Source organism: Opisthocomus hoazin, chromosome 4 (assembly GCF_030867145.1).
Source record: "Opisthocomus hoazin isolate bOpiHoa1 chromosome 4, bOpiHoa1.hap1, whole genome shotgun sequence".
NCBI lineage: Eukaryota > Metazoa > Chordata > Aves > Opisthocomiformes > Opisthocomidae > Opisthocomus > Opisthocomus hoazin.
The window spans coordinates 22,985,118-23,004,881 of record NC_134417.1 but is presented as its reverse complement, the minus strand read 5'-3'; the positions used below and the strand labels follow the sequence as shown (position 1 = coordinate 23,004,881).

At 38.8% G+C, this 19,764-nt stretch overlaps 1 protein-coding gene across 2 annotated transcripts in view; it reads left to right on the top strand.

The window, feature by feature from the left end:
- Window positions 1-18,110, top strand: part of ECT2 (epithelial cell transforming 2) — a 30,461-nt gene extending 12,351 nt beyond the window's left edge. For both annotated transcript variants that reach the window (XM_075417375.1, XM_075417374.1), the window contains 12 exons: window positions 541-660; window positions 2,335-2,403; window positions 3,334-3,444; window positions 4,474-4,570; window positions 5,297-5,378; window positions 6,332-6,410; window positions 6,603-6,722; window positions 8,089-8,227; window positions 9,804-9,958; window positions 11,925-12,032; window positions 13,149-13,295; window positions 16,557-18,110. In XM_075417375.1, coding sequence (XP_075273490.1) covers window positions 541-660; window positions 2,335-2,403; window positions 3,334-3,444; window positions 4,474-4,570; window positions 5,297-5,378; window positions 6,332-6,410; window positions 6,603-6,722; window positions 8,089-8,227; window positions 9,804-9,958; window positions 11,925-12,032; window positions 13,149-13,295; window positions 16,557-16,646 — 1,317 coding nt within the window. In that variant the 3' untranslated portion in view covers window positions 16,647-18,110. The remainder of the gene's footprint in view (window positions 1-540; window positions 661-2,334; window positions 2,404-3,333; window positions 3,445-4,473; window positions 4,571-5,296; window positions 5,379-6,331; window positions 6,411-6,602; window positions 6,723-8,088; window positions 8,228-9,803; window positions 9,959-11,924; window positions 12,033-13,148; window positions 13,296-16,556) is intronic.
- Window positions 18,111-19,764: the final 1,654 nt, after the last annotated feature.

Genomic DNA, 19,764 nt, shown 5'->3' with positions numbered 1-19,764 from the left:
TCATGTAATTTTACTGACACATAAAAATGTTTATTATCTGTTAATAATGAAGGCTGGAAAATATGATTTCTAAGCTGGGATCTGCAGTGGAATTGCAGTTTGTATGGAAGTTTCAAGCTTCAGGATAATAGGATCTTCATGACTCAGATTTTTAAGGTATTAGTGAATAGAGAGAGATGGCAAGGGAAAAAAAAATTTTAATTATTCCAAGAAAAGCAGAATAGCAAACAGCTTCCAGGAAGAGCTTAATTTCTAAGAACCTTGTTTCCATTGCAGCTGATTATATGCTTACAGAATGAGCTAAGATGTGTGTGAGTAGAAAAGTAGACGAAAGGGAGTTACGCTGTAGTGATGTATCAAACTTAGTGTCTGTATCTTAAAACCACTATTCCACAACCCACTTGTGCTAAATGGGAATATGTCAAGAGTGTGACTGCAGGAAAGTAAGATCTGGAAGGAAAACACTGTTATTGCTTTCATAACTATTTCTAACACAATTTGTGGCAGTTGAGAGGGCATTAACTTTGTCTAATTCATCAGTTATTTCAAGTTCCATTGGAGAAGGAAGGACAACTTGGAGGACCAATCCTTGCACAGGAAGAGATCAAGACCATATTCGGCAGCATTCCAGATATTCTTGATGTGCATACTAAAATCAAGGCAAGCTGCAACTTCTCCCCCACAGGGGAAGCTTTGATATAGACTTTGAATCTTTTCTGCATGCTTTAAGTTGTATCTACTGGATAGATGTAGATTGATCCCGGTGCTGTTACATACTGTACAGCCTATGGAATTGAGTGTGAATTCAAAGTATGCTGTAAGATTTAACACTTACATGTAAATATCTGAAGTCTGAGTATTGTGCATGTAACTAATATTGCCATTCATGAGCTGGCTTCTCCTTTTCCCATTTTAATACCCCTTCCTGTAGGAGGTTTTCTGTAACTGATAAAAAACTGGGCAAAACTGATAAAAAAATGGATATCAAGCGGTAGTCTAACTCTCAGAAGTGCTTGTAACGCACATTTCTGTTAATACAGTAAGCAAGGACTCTTGGAAGGATACCTAAAGCTATGGAATAAAAAAAAACACCACCAAAAAAAGTCAGTGTTATCCTGGGCTTTAGACATGTTCATATAAGGAGCCTTCTGTCATGCATTAGGAAAAACTGGTCCTTCCTTAAATGGCTTTGAGCCAATTGTCAGAAACTACCAGTCATAAAACCGACTTGCACTTCAACCTGTGAAGCGGCTGATCTGGTACTGAGGCCTAATAAGAGTTGATTAGAATTTGCTATGAGACTGTTTTCTTGAGGCATTTCTTTAGTTTATGTTTTGATCTGGATCACAAGGGCTCTCTGCAGCCATCTCCGAGTCTCTCAGCAGACTGTGATACAAACCTTCCTCAAATATGAAATCGTAACATCTCATTCTAATAATGGCATGTGTATGTTCCTGTCTGCATTTTGCAGTAGGCTTTTAAAATAGAGGGACTTGCAGACTGCCTGTAACAAAGTAGTTTGGGTTTTTAATTTGTTTTTTTGTTTTGTGGTTTTTTTTTTTCCAAACCATTGGGATCCAGTCTAGTTAATCACTGATAGGTATTGATATGTGCCCACTGAGATGAAAGTGGAGCATGTGTGTCCATGTGTCAGGTAGGACTCACCTGCAGCATGCAGTGTAGACAAAGTTGCTTAGAAGTGGTGGTTGTGTTTTCCTTCATCTTTGGTGCAGCAAACCAATATTAATGGTGAATCCTTGTCACTTAAGGTGAATCCTGAACCTTCAGCTGTGCCCGTCTGTCCCTGTTATTAGCTGACAGTGAATAAGCTTGATCCTTATCAAGATGATACAGGCTTAACAGCTTGGTCTCGCTTTCCTTGACACCCTAGTGTGGCAAGTGAGGGAAATCTATGCGAGTTTTATTTCAGTCCTGTCTTACGGATTTAAGAGTCCTATATTAGTTGTGCACTCAGAATTGGTTCAACTGTCTTCTGCATATACTTTTTAATAATCATTTGGGATATGTTCTGTAGTGTGTTGGGGACAGCAGTGTCATCTTGTTGCAGAGTTTGCTAGTGCCGATACACTGCTTGGCTCTGCTTGCATTGATCCAAAACGATATATTCAGTAAGCCAGAGGTCTCTTGCTTTCAGCTCTCAGTAGACTGAAGGGGCTTATTGTGAAATTGTACATCTTTTAGGAACGCCTGTTTTGTCAGCATGGAAACACCCAACTAATTAACGTGTGTTTGGCAGAACACTGATCCCATCGTGCAGCTTACGCAGTTCATTCTCATCATATTTTCTTCCCCCAATCCCTGCATGTGTTCTAGGAAGACCTGGAAGATCTTATGATAAATTGGACTGAAAGCAAAAGTATTGGTGATATCATTCTTAAATATGTAAGTTTCTGTTTCTTTTTTTTATGCATTAAGAGCTAGTAAGAGCTGTTATCTCACCTTACAAATAATCCATTTGTAGGCACTAGCAAATGCAAGCAGAGCATACTGAGTGAGAAAGAACATTAACTTGTATCACTGTATTTGCTGTTTAGACTTTTCAGTTGAGTTAGATGATATACTTTTTATAGGTAACCCATGTCAAGTTTAAGTGTATGTGTCTGTCCGCTTGTATGAGGGCACTCCCTCGTGAAACTCCAAGTAGATATGGTTCGAGAACTGTAACTTGTAAAACTACAGACATGCTTTTTACTCAGGCATTAAAAGGGGCTCTTCCTGTAGCCTTAGCTATTTGCTGCTTCTGATCAATAGTAAATAGCTAGAAAAATAACTTTTCATGGAAACTTCTTGTATTCTTTCTTGAAGACTTGAAATGTGTAAGTGAGTAAGGATTCCTTTTTTCCCCATGTTGAGAACGTGCGGAACAGGAAAGCTAGGTATGGGACTACAATGAATTTTAACATAAGCGGTCTGCTAGGTATCTTGTGCTTTTGCTGACCTGATCTTTTTGACACAAATAGTGTTTGACATTCAAAAGTTTTCAGTCTAAAGTATTGCTTCTGGTGGTTTAGTGTCTCGCTAGGTGAGAATCCACCTTCTGCTTGAGCTGTTCAGCAGCTTCCGAGATTGTCACATGTGTACTTGATGTTTCTGAGAGCAGTCTGCATTTAATCAGCAGCACTGGATCTCGGTCATCTGGCATGCAAAAATGTCTTAACTTGTTCTGTGAACACACACGGGTTTACAACACTTTTTTTTATTATTCTTTATTGAAATGTGCTTTTGAGCAGCTTTATATGGCTCAGGGCATATGAACATATGTACAATGCTACATAATATGTAAAGCGGAGCTGTAACAGTTGTTTCTTTCAGTCAAAAGACTTGTTGAAAACATACCCTCCATTTGTGAATTTCTTCGAAATGAGCAAGGAGACTATTACTAGATGTGAAAAACAGAAGCCAAGGTTTCATGCCTTCCTAAAGGTAAGTGTCTATAGAACGAAGTCTTTGAGTAGAACATGGAGACCGTTACCAAGTAAACTGCTTAATGCAGTAGATGGAAGAATGTGGAATTTGGGAAGCTTGGAGGACTGTGAACATCTCTTGGTGGGACAGAAATAGGAAGAATTTGAACTTCAACCTTTCAAGATCCTCGTAAGACTCTTTTTCATAAGAGGTCCAAGCTCCTCCTTTGTTACACAGCTTTCAAGGTAGTTTGGTTATGTGCATTTGTTGCTGGAAAAGTGCATTCTGATTGCTTTCTACCAAATACATGTCTTCTCTAATCTGTAAAGATAACTAGAGTTGCTGCTTTTTATTGGTCCCCCTCCCTGTGTTTAAAAGACTTGTATTTCTGAATTAGCTTTCAACTTGCTTTTGGCAGCAGTGAAGTTCCAGCTAGTTAGAACCTCTCAGCATTCTTGTGATTAATGAATAGGAGCATAACAGTGGAGATCTAGCAGAAAGATGGTCTTCAAAGAAAGAATTATCAGAAGATGAGTCTTAAGACTCTTGAGCTTTCAGATGAAGGTATATAGTTGATTAGTAGTGCAGTGTAGCTTTAACTCCTCTTCTATAGCCAGCTATTGTCTCAAGTAGTGGAGTAATCAGACTGACAGATACCAGCTCGTGTTTTCTGAGGTACCAGGAATTATATCCAGATATTGATATCTACAAGATGGGGAAATGAGACGAGGCCCCACCCCCTGTCCCACTGCACATTAACATCTGAAACAAGGACTGGGAGGTTGGTAATATGGACAGTTTAAAAACAGACATTCTGAGAACCTAAATCATGTGATAAGTACTGTGCAGATTTGAACATAAGGTGGTTTTTAACATGATCTGTTAATGACGGAGTATTGGTGGTACACGGTTCTCAAACTTCTACGGCAATGCTAGTTTCAAAGAAGACAATTTTTCTCCTAGTTTGTGATTTTTGGTGTGTTTTTGGGGGGGTGGGCGGCAGGGGGCGGGGAAATAAGAATTACTTAATTTCTCCCTTTTCCCCAGATAAACCAAGCTAAACCTGAATGTGGCCGCCAAAGCCTAGCTGAACTACTGATCCGTCCTGTTCAAAGGCTGCCTAGCGTTGCTCTGCTACTAAATGGTAATGTGTTCTTTTTTTTTTTTTATTAGTTTGTCTGTGAAGGTGTTAAAACCAAGGTAATATCTGTTTTTGTCCTAATTAGCAACAGCTTTTCTCATAGAAAACAAGCCCGATTCTGGGAGTTAATAGTGATTAATAGCAGTCAGCAAGACAAATTACTGAAGGAAGCATACTTTTGTCTAAATTTCATTTGTTCATATATTTGTCTGTAGGACACAGGGAGAGAAAAAGTTTGCTCTCACAACAGTTTTGTCTCTTCAAATACAAATAGAATTGAGATTCAAATGCAGGTAGCATAAACTAGAGACCAGTTCATATTGACAAGGCTTACAGCTTCATGTGTTCCACCTGGTATTAACCACTTGCTGTAATTATGATTATGTTAATAAAGATGATGATAAAAGAATGTACGCCACCACCCTTTGCTTCACTTAGAAAAAGACTTCTATGCTTGTCTCTGCACTTCAGCAAAAACAGAACATGGTCTTGTTGATTTTTTTGAATAGTTGGAGGGTTTGATTTTGTATTGTAGACAGGTTTTTTCCTTAATGAGATGCATGGATAATTGCTGCTCAGCCTACTTCCCTACTTAATCAGGGCTATTTGGACTCCAGGATAGCTGTAATTTCTTCAGTCATCTGACTTACAGTTTAAACTTGAATTTTTCATTTTTCATATTTCTTTTCAGGCACTTGTAATGTGTGGGATTTTTTTTTTTAACTGTAGATATTAAGAAGCATACAGCAGAAGAGAATCCGGATAAAATAACTCTAGAGAGAGCTATTGAGTCATTAAAGGAAGTGATGACGTAAGTGATGCTCATTCTGTGAAACATACTGTTATATGTTTAGATCTCTCTTTTGCTTCTGAATTGCTCTTGGTGTGTTGTTGCCATAACTTTAGTCTCCATATAAGTACATGTAATTGTGTGTGTTCTGCAGTCTCCCTTTTGCCAGTGTTGTCACTTTGGCATTCTGTGCCAGATCTCTTGAAGGCGTCTATGCTGGCGTTGTTACCCAGTGCTTCTACCTGAGCATCTGCTGACTCCCTGCCTCAGCACAAAGCTGAACCTCCTGAGTCCTCTGTTCTGTTCCAACTCTTACTTCTATCTATTCCCTCTGGAATAGGCGTGTTTTTCCTGTAAATCTTACTTCTGTGCATATATCCACTGAAAGGACACACTATTGGTGGAAGATTAGTTTCTCTTCTGGTCCTGTATTAGCTATTCTTGGCACCATGCCACGAGTTAATTAGCTTAAAGCTGAAGCTGTTTAGATTGTAAGTCTTGCCTCTTCTGAAGTGTAACATATGTCTCCAGCAATGAGACCTCCTGTATCAATTGGGTAAATGTTTGTCTGATTTTAACAGCAACTTTTAAATTGGAATTATTCTTGCATTTGCTTCTTGGTGAGCTGCAGTCCTGACTTGAGGGGATAAAATGCAAGCTGTAAAGAACTGCATTGTGTTGGTTTCTAGTTCAAAATCTTACAGGGCGGGGGGGGAGGCGAATTATATATAAACTGAATGCTGTGTCAACTACTGATAACACGACAAGAATATTGTTCTAGATCTGAAGTTTCCTATGTGCTTAGCGTTATGGTATTTGGCACTTCCATGAGCAAGTGTGATTGATTTTGTATTTTTCAGTGCTGCTGTGTAAACTATACCTCTGAATGTTTAGCTTCATTATTTTTGTATGTCTTGAACGCAGTGTGTTCATTTACTGTTGCTTGATATTGAAAATAAATATGCTTCCCTCAGGCATATTAATGAAGACAAAAGAAAAACAGAGGCACAAAGGCAGTTCTTTGATGTTGTCTATGAAGTTGATGGATGTCCAGTAAGTAATTTCTCTGAAGCTGTTCTCAGATCTGTAAAATGGCTGTGTGCTAGTTTGCTTCCTTTGCAGGAATATGTGTGGCTAAAATGCAACAGTGCTAGTTTAAACAGATTTCCAGTGTTTAGCTGTAACCAAGCAGTAATCCAGCCCTTGAACTGAACGCTTAATAAGCTTTTTGCTTCTATCGCTTAGGCCAATCTGTTGTCCTCTCACCGAAGCTTAGTTCAGCGTTTGGAAACTATAGCACTTGGTGATGACCTCTGTGACAGGGGAGAACAGGTCACACTCTTTCTGTTCAATGATTGCCTAGAGGTAAGATGACTATATAAGTACATCTCATGAACTGAATTATAAAAGGCTTAACACTACTTATGAATATAAACAAGTGGAATTTTAAAACTTTGAAGCGTAGTTCCAAGTCATGGAAAGCTGATAGCTTAACACATGCTGATGTTGCCTTTCCATTAGCTATTGTATAAGCCAACACAAGTATCTATTCAGGTCTGCATGGTTGAGAGGTGTTAATGTAGTCTTTAATGTCTTGCAGCCAGACCAAAAATTTAAAAGTAGCTTAATATGTTAAGAAATAAATGTTTATCTGAATAGCACTTTGGGTAGTACCAATGGATGAAAAGGTACTGGAGTCCTTGGCTGAGCAGGATGTCATTTTAAAGATTAGTCATATTTAATGTGAGTAAATAGTGGGCCTCTGGCCTAGGCCTCTCTGTGCTTTGGCTACAAAAAAAAGCAAAAAAAAATAATCACATATTAAATGCCTTAGACTAACAGCATGTTAGGAAGACCTAAGAGGGAAAAATAATCTAACTGGGTTTTGGAGACTTAAGTGGAGAAACTGAGGTTGCAAAGGATGCTTTATGAAAGTGCTTTTTACTGCCTGCAGCAGTAAAGAACACTGACTTCATAGAAGACCAACTCTAAAATAACCCAAAATTAGTGCTGTCTTAAGCAGCACTTAGAGACAAAAGCCTATTGTGCCTAGTGATGAACTCTTCCTGGGAATCAAGTTGACTCATCTTCATCGCTCCTTGTGAAGGAAGGAAAGGAAAATGAAAACACTTTTGATAAAGCTTCTTGGCTTATCTTTTGTACAAGATACTTTGCTTAGAAAACATGTATCTTCAGTTGCACATAAGATACCTATGTGTTAATGTAAAGTAAAAACTGACTGACCGACCTCCACTGCAAAACATGCTTGATGGCTGCATGCACAAGCAACAGCAGGTGATGTTTCTGGGGCATAACATGCCACAGCCTAAGCTGGTTCATGCATACAGATGTTGTCTTTTCTGTTTACATCTAGACTACCTTGTGGTAGGTTTCAAAGGGCCCTTGCGTCTTCTACCCTACGCAGGGTAGAATTGAGGTCTGTGATACAAAATTACTTCCTCTCTGGATTTTTATTTTTGAGGTAGTGTATTGATGCTAAGTAACAAGTATTGCTGGGCCATTAGAGCTGTAGATGGTGGATAGCGAGATAAGTGAGTTTCTTAAAGATTTACTTTGTAATGTAGCTCTCTAAAATACTCTTTAGAGTATTTCTCTGTAGTAAGTCTTTCTGTGCCTTCATGTATACTAGAAGGTAAAAGAATAGAAGGGAAAGAATACAATGGTAATAGACCTTCTAACTTCAACCTCTTTGTCTTCTATCTAACTGTAGATTGCGAGGAAACGGCATAAAGTTATTGGTGCGTTCAAGAGTCCACATGGCCACACAAGGCCTCCTGCATCTCTCAAGCATGTTGTTCTCATGCCTCTCTCCCAGATCAAGAAAGTCCTAGACATCAGAGAGACAGAAGGTCTGTATGTTTTGAAGTGCTGTGATAGCTAACGAAAACTGTGGTTCAGTGTATAAAGGATGAACATCTGCTGTCATGGGATAGAATGCTAAGGTATATTTGTTGGATGATGTGTTAGGTATGTGATTTTAGTATAGGATTCTGTTTGAAGCTCTGTATGAGCTTGAGAATTCCTTGCATTGGCACCTTTTGGCTTTTCAAGAATCGCTGCAGGATGCTGAATTCGGCAGAACTACTAGATGGCATTATCATAAGCCAATGAAATGGCAGTGCGAGTTAAACAGAAGAGTAGCTTGACAGCTCTGGATTTACAAAACAAAACCACCAAACTTCAGTCCAGAGCATTAGACTGATCAGAGATAAGTGCTGTTGCTGTGAGACCGGATCTTCAGTTAACTGGCGATAATGATGCTCAGGAGGAGCTGTGCTTAGTATCTTAGAAGAAAGATTTTAGATGACTTAATTTCTGAGACTGCTTTGCCATGCTGAGACTGTAGGGCTTTTGCTGAAGTAATGCATAGCTACAGCAGCAGAACTCGTGCTACAGTACTGGTCCAGCCTTGATAGTGACTTCTAAAGGAAGTCTAGTCAGACTAGGTTCTAGACCTATACCCCAGAAATATAGATTTGATATTTCACTGTAGGTGATGGTATGCATGTCGTACTTGTTCTACTTTGTGTTCTCTGAAGCATCTGAACATAGAGCCCAGCAAAAATAGAACTGGCAGAGAGGGTAGGCAGTAAACATTATGCCTACCTGCACTTTTTCTAAAAGGTACTTTAGGGTTTCTCTTTAAGAATTCTCTTTAAATTACTGTGCAACACTTAAATTTACTTTGGGACTTGGGCGGTGGGAACCATTTGTAAGCATATCCTTTAATATTTACTAAGAACTCCAGTATGCAGATCTTGGGAGAGCTCCCTCATGTACAGTCACTTATAGGACTGCTTTTCCAGTGCTGCTTTTCTGAATTGGCAATGGGTTGTTTTTTCTTTCTCTCAGCTGTGTTTAGCACGCTTCAGCTGTGTCTGTTATAAAGCAATATCAGCAATGAGTTAACTTTCTGCTATCAAATGAACAATCTTTGTGAAGTTTAAACAGTAAAACTGTTATAACTTGGTTATTTTGATGTGATATATAGCACTGATGTTTTTTCCTGCTTTACGAAATAGGGTAGATGTTGTTTTCCTTGTTCTCTGATGAAGAAATGATCTGTCCAACACTTCATCAGTTAGAGAATGAACTGATATTTACTGCTATATCCAATAAAGACTGACTAGTCTGCAGACTGTAGTATGCAGATTATTTGGTGAATAAACAACTGTTGCATGAACAGCTGATTGCAACCTCTTGGTGAAGGATGTGGACAGAACTCGGTGCTCTTGCAAGTGATACAACAGCTATCATGCAAATAAAGATAAAACCCTTGCACCAAATCATGTTGTCCCTAACTGTAGCTCCTGGCAGTTGAAGGATTAACCCTTCTGAAGGTTCCCCCCTGAACTGTATGAAAAATGATTATGCTTTGTCTTAACTCCTTGCCTCTTCTTTTTTTTTTTTTTCTGTGAACTGTAGATTGCCATAAAGCTTTTGCCTTAGTTGTGCGGCCACCTACAGAACTCAACAACAAGCTACTCAGTTTTCAGATGACAGCTGAAGAACCTCCTAAAGAAGATTGGTTGAAGATGTTGTGTCGGCAAGTGGCTAACACTATTTGTAAAGCAGATGCAGTAAGTGCTCTGGAACCATGTTGCTGATTGGAAATGTTTCTCTCTTTTTGGCTTGAATCACATGAAGCTAAAGAACTTGTTAATAGTGGATGTGCTTGAGGTGAAGTAGAGCAGAAAATATTTCTGCGAGCATGTCTGCAACTGAGTGGTTAAAAGGTGGAAAAGGAAACAGCCTGGAAAGCTAGCTTCTACAGAAGCCAGGAAGTACTTAAAATAAGAATCATGCCCTTTCTCCACCACAAATTATAAATAATTTGAACTCTGCACTGCAGATCTTCAGTAGGGCAGGTCTAAACAGAATTGTCTTCAGCTTGCCTCTTGCACAGCTTTGTTTCAATTTACAGTCCCAGCATTATAACTCATGTGTCTTGGTTTAACTCTGTGTTAGGTTGAGTTCTTTGTTCTACACTTCATCTGCATGGGCACTATTGTGTAAGAGCCATGAAGCATCTTCCTCCTATAGACAGAAGCCTACAGCCTTAAAAGAAGGAAATCAAGGAGACACTGGCCTCCTAACATTCTTCGAAGTTCAATGTGTAGGTTTTCCACAGCCAGGAAACTACTAATTTGAAGAGTAGATCCTTTCCAATTAGGGCAAGAGACTTTCAGTGAATGTTTTAATTATGTAGGAGTGTATGCTTATCAGTCATCCAAATTTGCTGAAAATATGTGGAGTACATAGAGCTGAAACAACTTGGGTTTAAGCTAGAAATGGTTTATGTTTAGCATTGTACTCTTACTGTACAAGATTTGGTTGTCTGTGATTTTTGAAGACATGCTTGTTTTAGGAGAGGCAGTTAAGTAACCAAAATAGCATCTTAATTTTATTTAGTTTGGCTTGTCATCTAGGGACTTATTCCTAAGAAACCTGTCTTTGTGCTTTTCCTTCCTTTTTAGGTACTGAGTAGGAAAAGTACTGACTGAGAAGTGTTAATTTACTTTAATCTGTCACCTCTCTTCAGTCTCTTGTGTTACATGTAACACAAAGGATGGAAAAATGTTGGGTTTTTTAAAAGAAATTAAAGCTTTGTGTAATAAATGTATCATTCCCTCTTGCCACAGGACATTCAAAATCATATGCTGACAAATTGTAACCTACTCTGCGGAATCCCATTAGTTATAATTTTTGTAACTACTGCTTTGTACTAGCTATATAATACTTTTTCTTGCTGATTTAAATGTCAGATTGAGCTCCAGTATAAGCACACTTCCCCTTTTCCCTGGTTTTCAAGAACTCAGTAGCATCATGTGAGAATGAGACAGCGTTTGCTTAGCCACATGGTGTCAGTAAAGGCTTTAACTACTCTTGGTTAGACACGAGGAAGAGCCATACGCTGGTGTCCTTATGACTTTCACTTCAAAACTTTTTTATTAGGTAAACAGTCTTTTCTTAAAATAAAAACCCAAAACAACACCCCCTGCAGCAACTTCCCACTCTCATGCATGCCTCCCACTCCCAGGTTTTGGAAGTAGCTAGCCAGGGATTACTTGCACATACTAGAGTTTGAGCATAAGACATGAAACAAACAGAGTAAACCCGAAACAAAGTTGTGGCTATTCTGAAATATCTATTAGGCTTAAGCTGAAAGGCTAAATCTTTGACAGCTGGAGCTATCAAGATTTCACTTCAGAATAGAGCTAGATGTGCTGGTGAAACAAAGGGGGTATACATGTTGTGAAATTCCCCAGATATACTTCAGAAGTACTGGCTTGACTGAGGTCAGCCCTGAACTTGAAACTGAATCAAACCAACCAAATGTAAAACTACTGATGAAGTGGTGTCGTAAATTGATTGCACTGGCAGTTAATTTCATGAAATGGCATGAAATCAAATAGCTGCTGAACGGCATAGTAAGGGAGGAATATGGCAATTAAAACCTCTAAATCTGACCTAATGAACTAGAGAATAATATTTTGGCAAGTGATGATGTTTGTCAACCATTATTAAGACTACTTTTGTCTATAGGAAAATCTCATTTATACTGCTGATCCCGATTCAGTTGAAGTAAATACTAAGGATATGGACAGTACTTTAAGCAGAGCATCCAGGGCAATAAAGAAAACATCAAAAAAGGTAAGATACTACAAAGATGGTGCTTTACAGTAAAATCCACTTTAGTCAAGAATTGTGTTAGTATTCCTGTTTCAGGTGTTTTGTAGCACTTACAGTAGTGGCAGGAAAAACTTAATCTGAACTAAAACTCTTAAGTATAAGCTCCTTAAAGAAAGGAGGTGAGGATTGTTTGAGGTTTTGACTGAGTAGTTTTGGAGTATCTGTGTATAGTCTTAAGTATTATGGTCATAAGTATTATGTGGTCATTTTTGTATTATGGAACTTATTCTTAGTTTAATATTTTGAATCTTTTAAATATATTACAAAAAAAATCCCAACCCACAGCTGCAGGTGCTTTTAGGATATTAAATGGAGTTTTAAAGCTGCACACAATTGTCTAAATTCAGGTACCTTTAAACATAGGATGGGTGTAGAGTGTGCATGTCCTCCTAGTAAAACAGACTTTGAAGTAGCTAGGAAGTAAGCGCTGAATGCTGGTGTCTGCTTGTGTACGGTTTCCTTTGTGTATGGCTTAGCTCCTCTCAGCTAACAGGCTGAGGAGCTGTGGCCTGTTCTGCTAAGAGGACCTGACTGGGAGGCAGGAGGAAGGCTGCCTGTGCTCTGTTGTGTTGGCTGTGCACTGGGTTTGGTTCTGCTTAAGTTTGTGGCGTATGAGAGGGGGTGATGCAATGATGCAGCGAGGAGTCGCCTGTTTCCCATTCTCGGCAGCCTTGCAGCAGTCTTACTATGTTCACGGTGATAACACTGTTTCTTAGAGAAAACCGTAAAGGCTGCAGTAGTTTGGAAGCTGCTGAAGACTAAATGAAGAGCAGCTTAAAGGAGGGGGGCCTGACTGTGCAGAACCCAAGGGATGTTGGGAAGCCTGGTTGGCTAGACCTTATTTTGACTTCTCCCTGAATCTCCACCCCTGATCCTGACAGAGTGAGAAGAGCGGGATGATGGGGAGCCTTAAAAGTCAGATCACCTTGTGAGTGCGTTTGCTTGGCTAGTTTTGATACAGTCATATTGACATTTGATACATGTCTTGCAGATGTTCAAAATTGGAATGGTAGCCTAATTGTAGCTGTTATTACAGCTGAATTTTGTCAGTGTATAACTGCTTGTCAAACTCCTCAGGTTACAAGAGCGTTTTCTTTCTCAAAAACACCAAAGAGAGCTCTTCGAAGGGCTTTAATGTCGCATAGTGCAACAGAAGGAAGAAGTCCCAGTTCAGTTAATGAGAGTTATGTAGGCAGCCGACTGACTAGTACATCGTCATTAGCGGTAAGTGATTCGGCTGTGCAGGCCAAATAAGTAACCTTTTTAAGATCACAGTTATTTTAATGTCTGGTGCTGATCTTACTTTGACAATTTCAAGATCCACAGTGCAGAAAATTTATTTTTAACTACATTCATAGGCGTGTTATTTTCTGAGCAAGAGTTGTTTAATGAGAAGGCTTGCTTGCTGAAAATGCAGAAAAATCTGCTGTATGTACTAGAAACTGGGAGTTGCCTTGTACAATTAAGTTGGGAAAAAAAACAACCCACCATCTTTTGCCAGAGACGGAATGTGTATCCACTTCTGAGAGAGTGAGAGACTTCCAGCGCAGTCTTATGTGTGTTCATGCTTTTGATTTTGGACAATACAGACAAGTGTGATGTACAACCCGGAATGGTGTGGTGAAAGTATCAGTAAAAATAGCGAGATGGTAGACATCCTGTGAAACAAACTGGGAAGGAAGGGTAGAAATACAGGTGCTGCAGCCTAAGAGTTTTTAAAAAGGCAAGGGACTTATCTCCTTATACATATTTAAGAAAACTTGGTAAAATAATATATTGCTCTACATACTGCAACTCTTCTGCTATGCTTGGCTACCTATTGCAGCTTTTTTCTGCTACATTAGGTCAAACTCAATTTCCTAGTACAGTCTAGTAAAGCAGACTAAATTTGGAGGAATTTTTTCATCGTCTTTGCTTTTATTCTAGTGTTTGAGTAAATCTGTATGCTGAGTAAACATCTATTTTGAAGTCTGTAGTTTGTAGGACAGAAGGCCAACAACAGGATTTCCTGTGTCTCTATTGCTGCCTGATATGTCCGTACCCTAATGTAGAGATAATTCGGTATGTTTGAGTGGCCATTACATTGCACAACATAAAGATATTACCTCCCACATGAGATAGGCGTGACAAAAATATGAATTAATAAGGGAGGAAGTATCACAGCAGACTCTCTTGCTTTAGAGGAAAGAAAAGAATCTACTAGTGTGGCTATACCCCAGTTCTCTGTAGAGATTTTTGTTCCTTCAGTTATGATTGCTCCAACAACTGTTTTTGAATTCTAATTTTCTGTCTTCATTTTGATACAGTACTGTATCTCATTTCTCATGAAAATGCAAGTCATGCACTTTTCTCTTTGTGTGTGTCTACCCCATACAAAAATAGTTTTTACTACTGTAAGTTACTATCAATATTTCAAATTCTTCAGCGTTCTTGGACCTCTGAGATATATGATCTGCTGCCAAGCTGCAGCACACTGTTGTGATGTCGTGTGGTTTTTCTTAACCAATCCCACACACCACTGAACTTGCCTAAAGCTGTTTTTGGTTGAATCGTAAGGTTACGGGGAAAAGAGGTTTGGATTCTAGCGCCTCGAGTTGCTATACCAGTGCAGTTCTTGAGCAGGAAACTAAAGCTGCAGGAAACCTGAGTCCATTGAGAGAATCAAAGCTGTTACATGTTTTATTTAAATAAAATCCTGGCCTGTGCTTATGTGGGTTTTTTTTTTTGGTGTTGAAAAACTATAGAGTAAAAATATCAATAAAGCTTGGATGCTTGGCTTTTCTCTTGTTTGGACTAACTCTTGAACCCCTTCCTGATTGTAGATTGCTCGTTCATCTTCTACACGCAGCCTAAATGGATCTGTCAAATGTGGTGTTAATGTTCATCGCTCCAGTTCAGTTGATTGGAGCTCTCAAAATTCCAGGCCTCGACCTGTGCTGTGTCCTGGCTCTCCAAATATTCATCTTTCAAATGCTGTAGAAGGAAAAACCTCTTCCAACTTGGAAAACTTAAATGGTTGTGCCTTGGACAGATCATGTCCTGTCCCTGTCATTACTACCACTTGTGATGATGCTGGAGATAACCAGTGTGGTGGTGAAAAATTCTGTACATCAGATCCAGACTGTTAATTTCCATCTTCCATGAAGTGAGCAAAACACCTTGATTCCCCCTAGAATCCACGGAGTATTTTAAATGGCGTTGGGTTTTTCTTTGACTTGTTCTAATGCACGGGGTTGGAGTGAACACTCACACGTGGTCTAGTTCTGTTTCTGGTTTTGGGTGCAAAGTTAATTCTTTTACATCCTGTTGACTTTAATTTTTCTGACATTTTTTTTTAATTTCTATACAATTGTACTTCATGTTTTAGTTCAGTTGTCCAAGTGGCAGTGTAGCTCACTGGCCAGAGTTCTGAGGAGTTTAATAATTTGGTTGCAGGGGAGTCTTGAGCAGCTAATTTTATCTATGGTTTTAAGTTTTTGTTCCCCTACCTGTAAATAGAAAAAAATTCTGTATAAAGTACTTTAGAATCTAGTAAGAGCTGCTATATAAAGAGGAGTTTAGGATTTAATTTTCAAATATTGCCTATGACTTCAAATAAAACATGTGCCATAAATAGGCATTAGACTTCATAGTGAAGTGGCATATCCTTACCTGCTCAAAATATCCCTATTTGAAAGATTCTTGAAGCATGCAGGTGTAACAAGCTGCCTAACTACTGTGACCTGTTCATATGCTGAAAAGCTTGACTGTGCTTAGAAGAGCAACAGAAGATTGCTTGGGAAAGTAGCTAGAGGTCTTATATAAAAGAAATATAAAATCTCAGCGGATCCAAAGAGGTTAACTTTTAGTGCTACATATTGATGTGTTTGGCCTCAGTGTAATTTTAAGTCCCAGAAGCAGCCTATGCTCCTAGCACCAGGAAAGTCAGTGTTTTGCCTAGTCTGTGCCCATCCAGGCACAGCTAAAGTAAGCTTTGACAAATCACTGTGATGTCTGTTGCCTTCTGTAGCCCAGAAGGCTTGTGTTCAGCATCTAATTTTGGGCTCAAAGCTGCTAACAATACAGAAGGTTGTAGGATATGAGGGGAGTTCTGTTTCTCTAAGATTATCGTAATGTATCTTGCCTTCAATTTGGAGGGAGATTATTGTTGCAAAAAGTGTGATGCAAGACGTATGCTGATACTTAGTTAACAGCCACTCTTCAAAAATGTATTCTGGCATTCTGAATCTCTCAAGGCTGGTAACAAGGAAAATCTTTCTTCTGCATTTTTAAAAAATATTTGCATTCTACTTGGCTGGTGCTGTTTAACTTTGCTGTTCAAAATGTAGAAATGCTGAACCATTAATTTCAAAAGCTGCGAATCTTAAATGTCTTCTGTACTGTTACATTCCTTATACCACGTATGAAGGTTTGAGAAATGACTACCTCACTGTTGACATTGGCTAATAAATGATCAAGTAACTTTTTTTTTCTCTTCCCTAACAGGGTGTTCCTTCTCCTTCCCTGGTCAGTCTTCCTTCATTCTTTGAAAAAAGGAGTCATACGTTAAGTCGATCAACAACCCACTTGATATGAAGCAGGTTTAAAATACAGTGCGGTATTGTGGCTGACAAGCAGCTGGCTGTTCAAATGACCTGTTACTGACATTAATGGTACCTTAGTCATTAGCACTTAGCAATGATCAGCAAAATGTTAGATAACACTAAGTTAATCGGAAGGGGTTTTTAGTTGTATCAAAGCAGATCAGCTAATCAGTGAAATAAGTACCTTGGTCTTCCTTTAAGGCGCAGTATTCCCTTGCACAAATTTGTTTGCTCACCAACATAACGAAAGGATTTTCTTCTATGGAAATTGTCCCCTCTAGGCAATAAACTAGTTTGTCTGATTTTGAAAGGAAGATGATGTTCACATAACTTACTGCTAGTTTGGATGACCCTTATCCTTGCCTAACTTCATCAACTGGCAGAGCACTCTGTTTGAATTGTTGATTTCTTTAAATGGAGATGTATTATGAAGTACCTGACCTTTCAAGTATGACAGTTAACCTGTTGTACAGCTGCTTAGTCCAGATATTTTATAAATGTACTTGTTTATAGAGAAATAGAACTGAGTTTCTGTGATTGTGGTCTTCTGCAGCCTCACTGCAACACAGTGGTATGTTACGTGTGTTTACTTGAACAGTAAGTTTAAAGGCTATGACCAGCTTTGACCACCAAAAATGATCAGTTGAATTATTGGAATCTCTTTGGAGTGGAAGTCTGAGGAACATAATTACATTCCCTTTTAGTGGGGCTGTTAAACAAACCAACCCCCACAACCCCACACCTTCTACATACTTCGTTAATGAATAATTATTTAACGCGTGGGATCAGTGAGGTGACATGGCAACTTGAGGGCCCAGTTTTGGTGTGTCAGATCTCAGGTGTAGTACTCCTAAGGCTTTCACCTGGCTTTCTCATGTATTTGTATCTTCCTTCAAAACTATGTTTACTTCTTTCATCTCTGAACAGTTAGTATGACACACTGCTATCTGAGGAACTATCTAAATATGTATATTTCTGCATTTCATTAATGGTTTAACTGTCTGTATTAGCAGGAATTCTCAATTTCTGGTTTCTTTTTAACCACCAATGTCTCGTTTTGTGTCTATATGTAACTAGTAATGCTTCTGAATGTGTTAGGCTTAAGTGGTTTTTATCTCTTTTTTTTTTTTTTTTGCCAATCCAACCAATGTAAATAAACTGTTTACAATAACACTGCTTCTGGCTTTGCTAACAGGCTTTTATGAGAGTCTGCTTTGTCTTTTCACATAAAAAGCGTTGTGTTGGCCTCCAGCCTACAACTAGGCTCTGATTAGCTATATAGCTATTCCTAATAAAGTACAGGACGGGGCAGACCCAAATCTGCCAGAACCACTTTTTTTTCTCCTTAATATATTCACCCTTCTTCCCACTTCACCTGGATCTATGTATCCATGGGTTTTTTGTCCATATCCATTCAAAATAAACATCTGAGCTAAAAATGTGCTGACACTTACGTGACAAAGGGGCTCTAGGAAATAAACTGTTCAATAAATATTATGCTAAACAATCAACAACAATTTCTGGTTTCTTCTTTGTTATTTTTGGAAGGGCATCTTCAACCTTGTAAGCTCCATGCAAACTTATGATAGTATTAGCCCATCATTATTCCTCTGGTTGTCTTTAATTTCCACATTATTTGTGTTTAGCTTCCTCCTCAAGTTCACTTGCACTCAAAACCAATTGAATGTCTAGTACTTACTCTGTTGCCTAATCTTGTCATTAGCACTACGGCACAGCTCTGTTATTGCTAAATGAATGGAAAATGATCGTTCAGAGTGCTGAGTCCTACTGCTTCTCATTTGTTGCACATCGCTTTAATGGAGGAACTAGTTCTGCTCAGCCTTGCTGACTCTTGAAGGAGAAGAATGAGGAAGACTATGCCTGCTTCCAGGGTGATTTTTACCCTCTCCTCCATTCTGCATGTGTTATTATCTTATTCTGTTATGTCTGGTTTCAGTCAGTTTCTATTTTCGTTAAAAAAAACAGATGTACTGTTAAAACAAGAAAATCTTGCGTTAGTATGAAAAGAAGAATGGCAACTCAGTCTCCTTGTCCTTAAATGAGAAGATTTGAAGCAGGCATTGTATTCATTACTTTGTCTACAGTTAATTGAGGCACACGTGGTCCCAAATTGGTGAGAAGATACACTAACCCTTCTTGTCTTAGGATTTGCACTGAAGCCCTGAACTGCTTTTTGGCTATTGACTGTCAGAGGACCAGAAGTTTTTCAGTGAGAGAGAGGGGAGTGAAAACAGTGAGATTTTAGGTTAAAAAAAAAAACCAAGCTCATAGGTAATAATTAATGCTGATTTCATAGCTTGTTCTCAGTCTCTTACCTGCAGCAGTGTAACTGGTCTTTTGGATACTGCAGAAAAAAGTAGGACTTATCTGACCCGATTTTAGTAACGCGCTGTCTTGCTTGACAGTATTACAAGGTAGCTGGCAGAGAGGGGACACTGCTAGTGAGTGAGTACTAGTAACAGAGAACAGCCAGTTTTGTCTGCTGTGGTCACACTGAGTGGGGCTCCACAGGGGTCTCTTCAGTATTTTTATTGACCAAATGGAGGATGGAGAGGGCGCTTATTAGCTTTGCAGCTGTCACACAGGAGCAAGAAACTCTAGTACATGGCAGAACAGGATTAGAGGTAGAAGGGAGCTTTCTAAGTTAGAGAGGTGCTCCAGAGCAACAGAAACACACAAAAATAAGACATTTTTACAAATGAGAGGTCTGTCTCCACCTTTTCAATTTCCAATACTGCATGCACATGTTGTAGCATTAGAATGAGTATATAATTTTGGGGGCTGTTTTCGTTGGTTTTCTTTTAAATGTTAGGTGACACCTGTTCTCAAAACCAGAATTTTAAACAATAATGCTTTTACCATCTAGCCACTATGGGATGTGCCTTGTTAAATAACAGTAGTCATTTGGTTTTGTACAGTACCTAGCTTCAATCATGGTACAGGCAATTCAGATCTCCTGAAAAATTTTTTAAGCTTCAATGCAGAGAGTTTAGTTGAATTAAGTATAATTTCTTAAGTCTTTATGCGAAGATTTCTGTATCAGTAAAACTATAGGATCATTCTGCAGCTCTGAGGAACAAAGTTTGGGA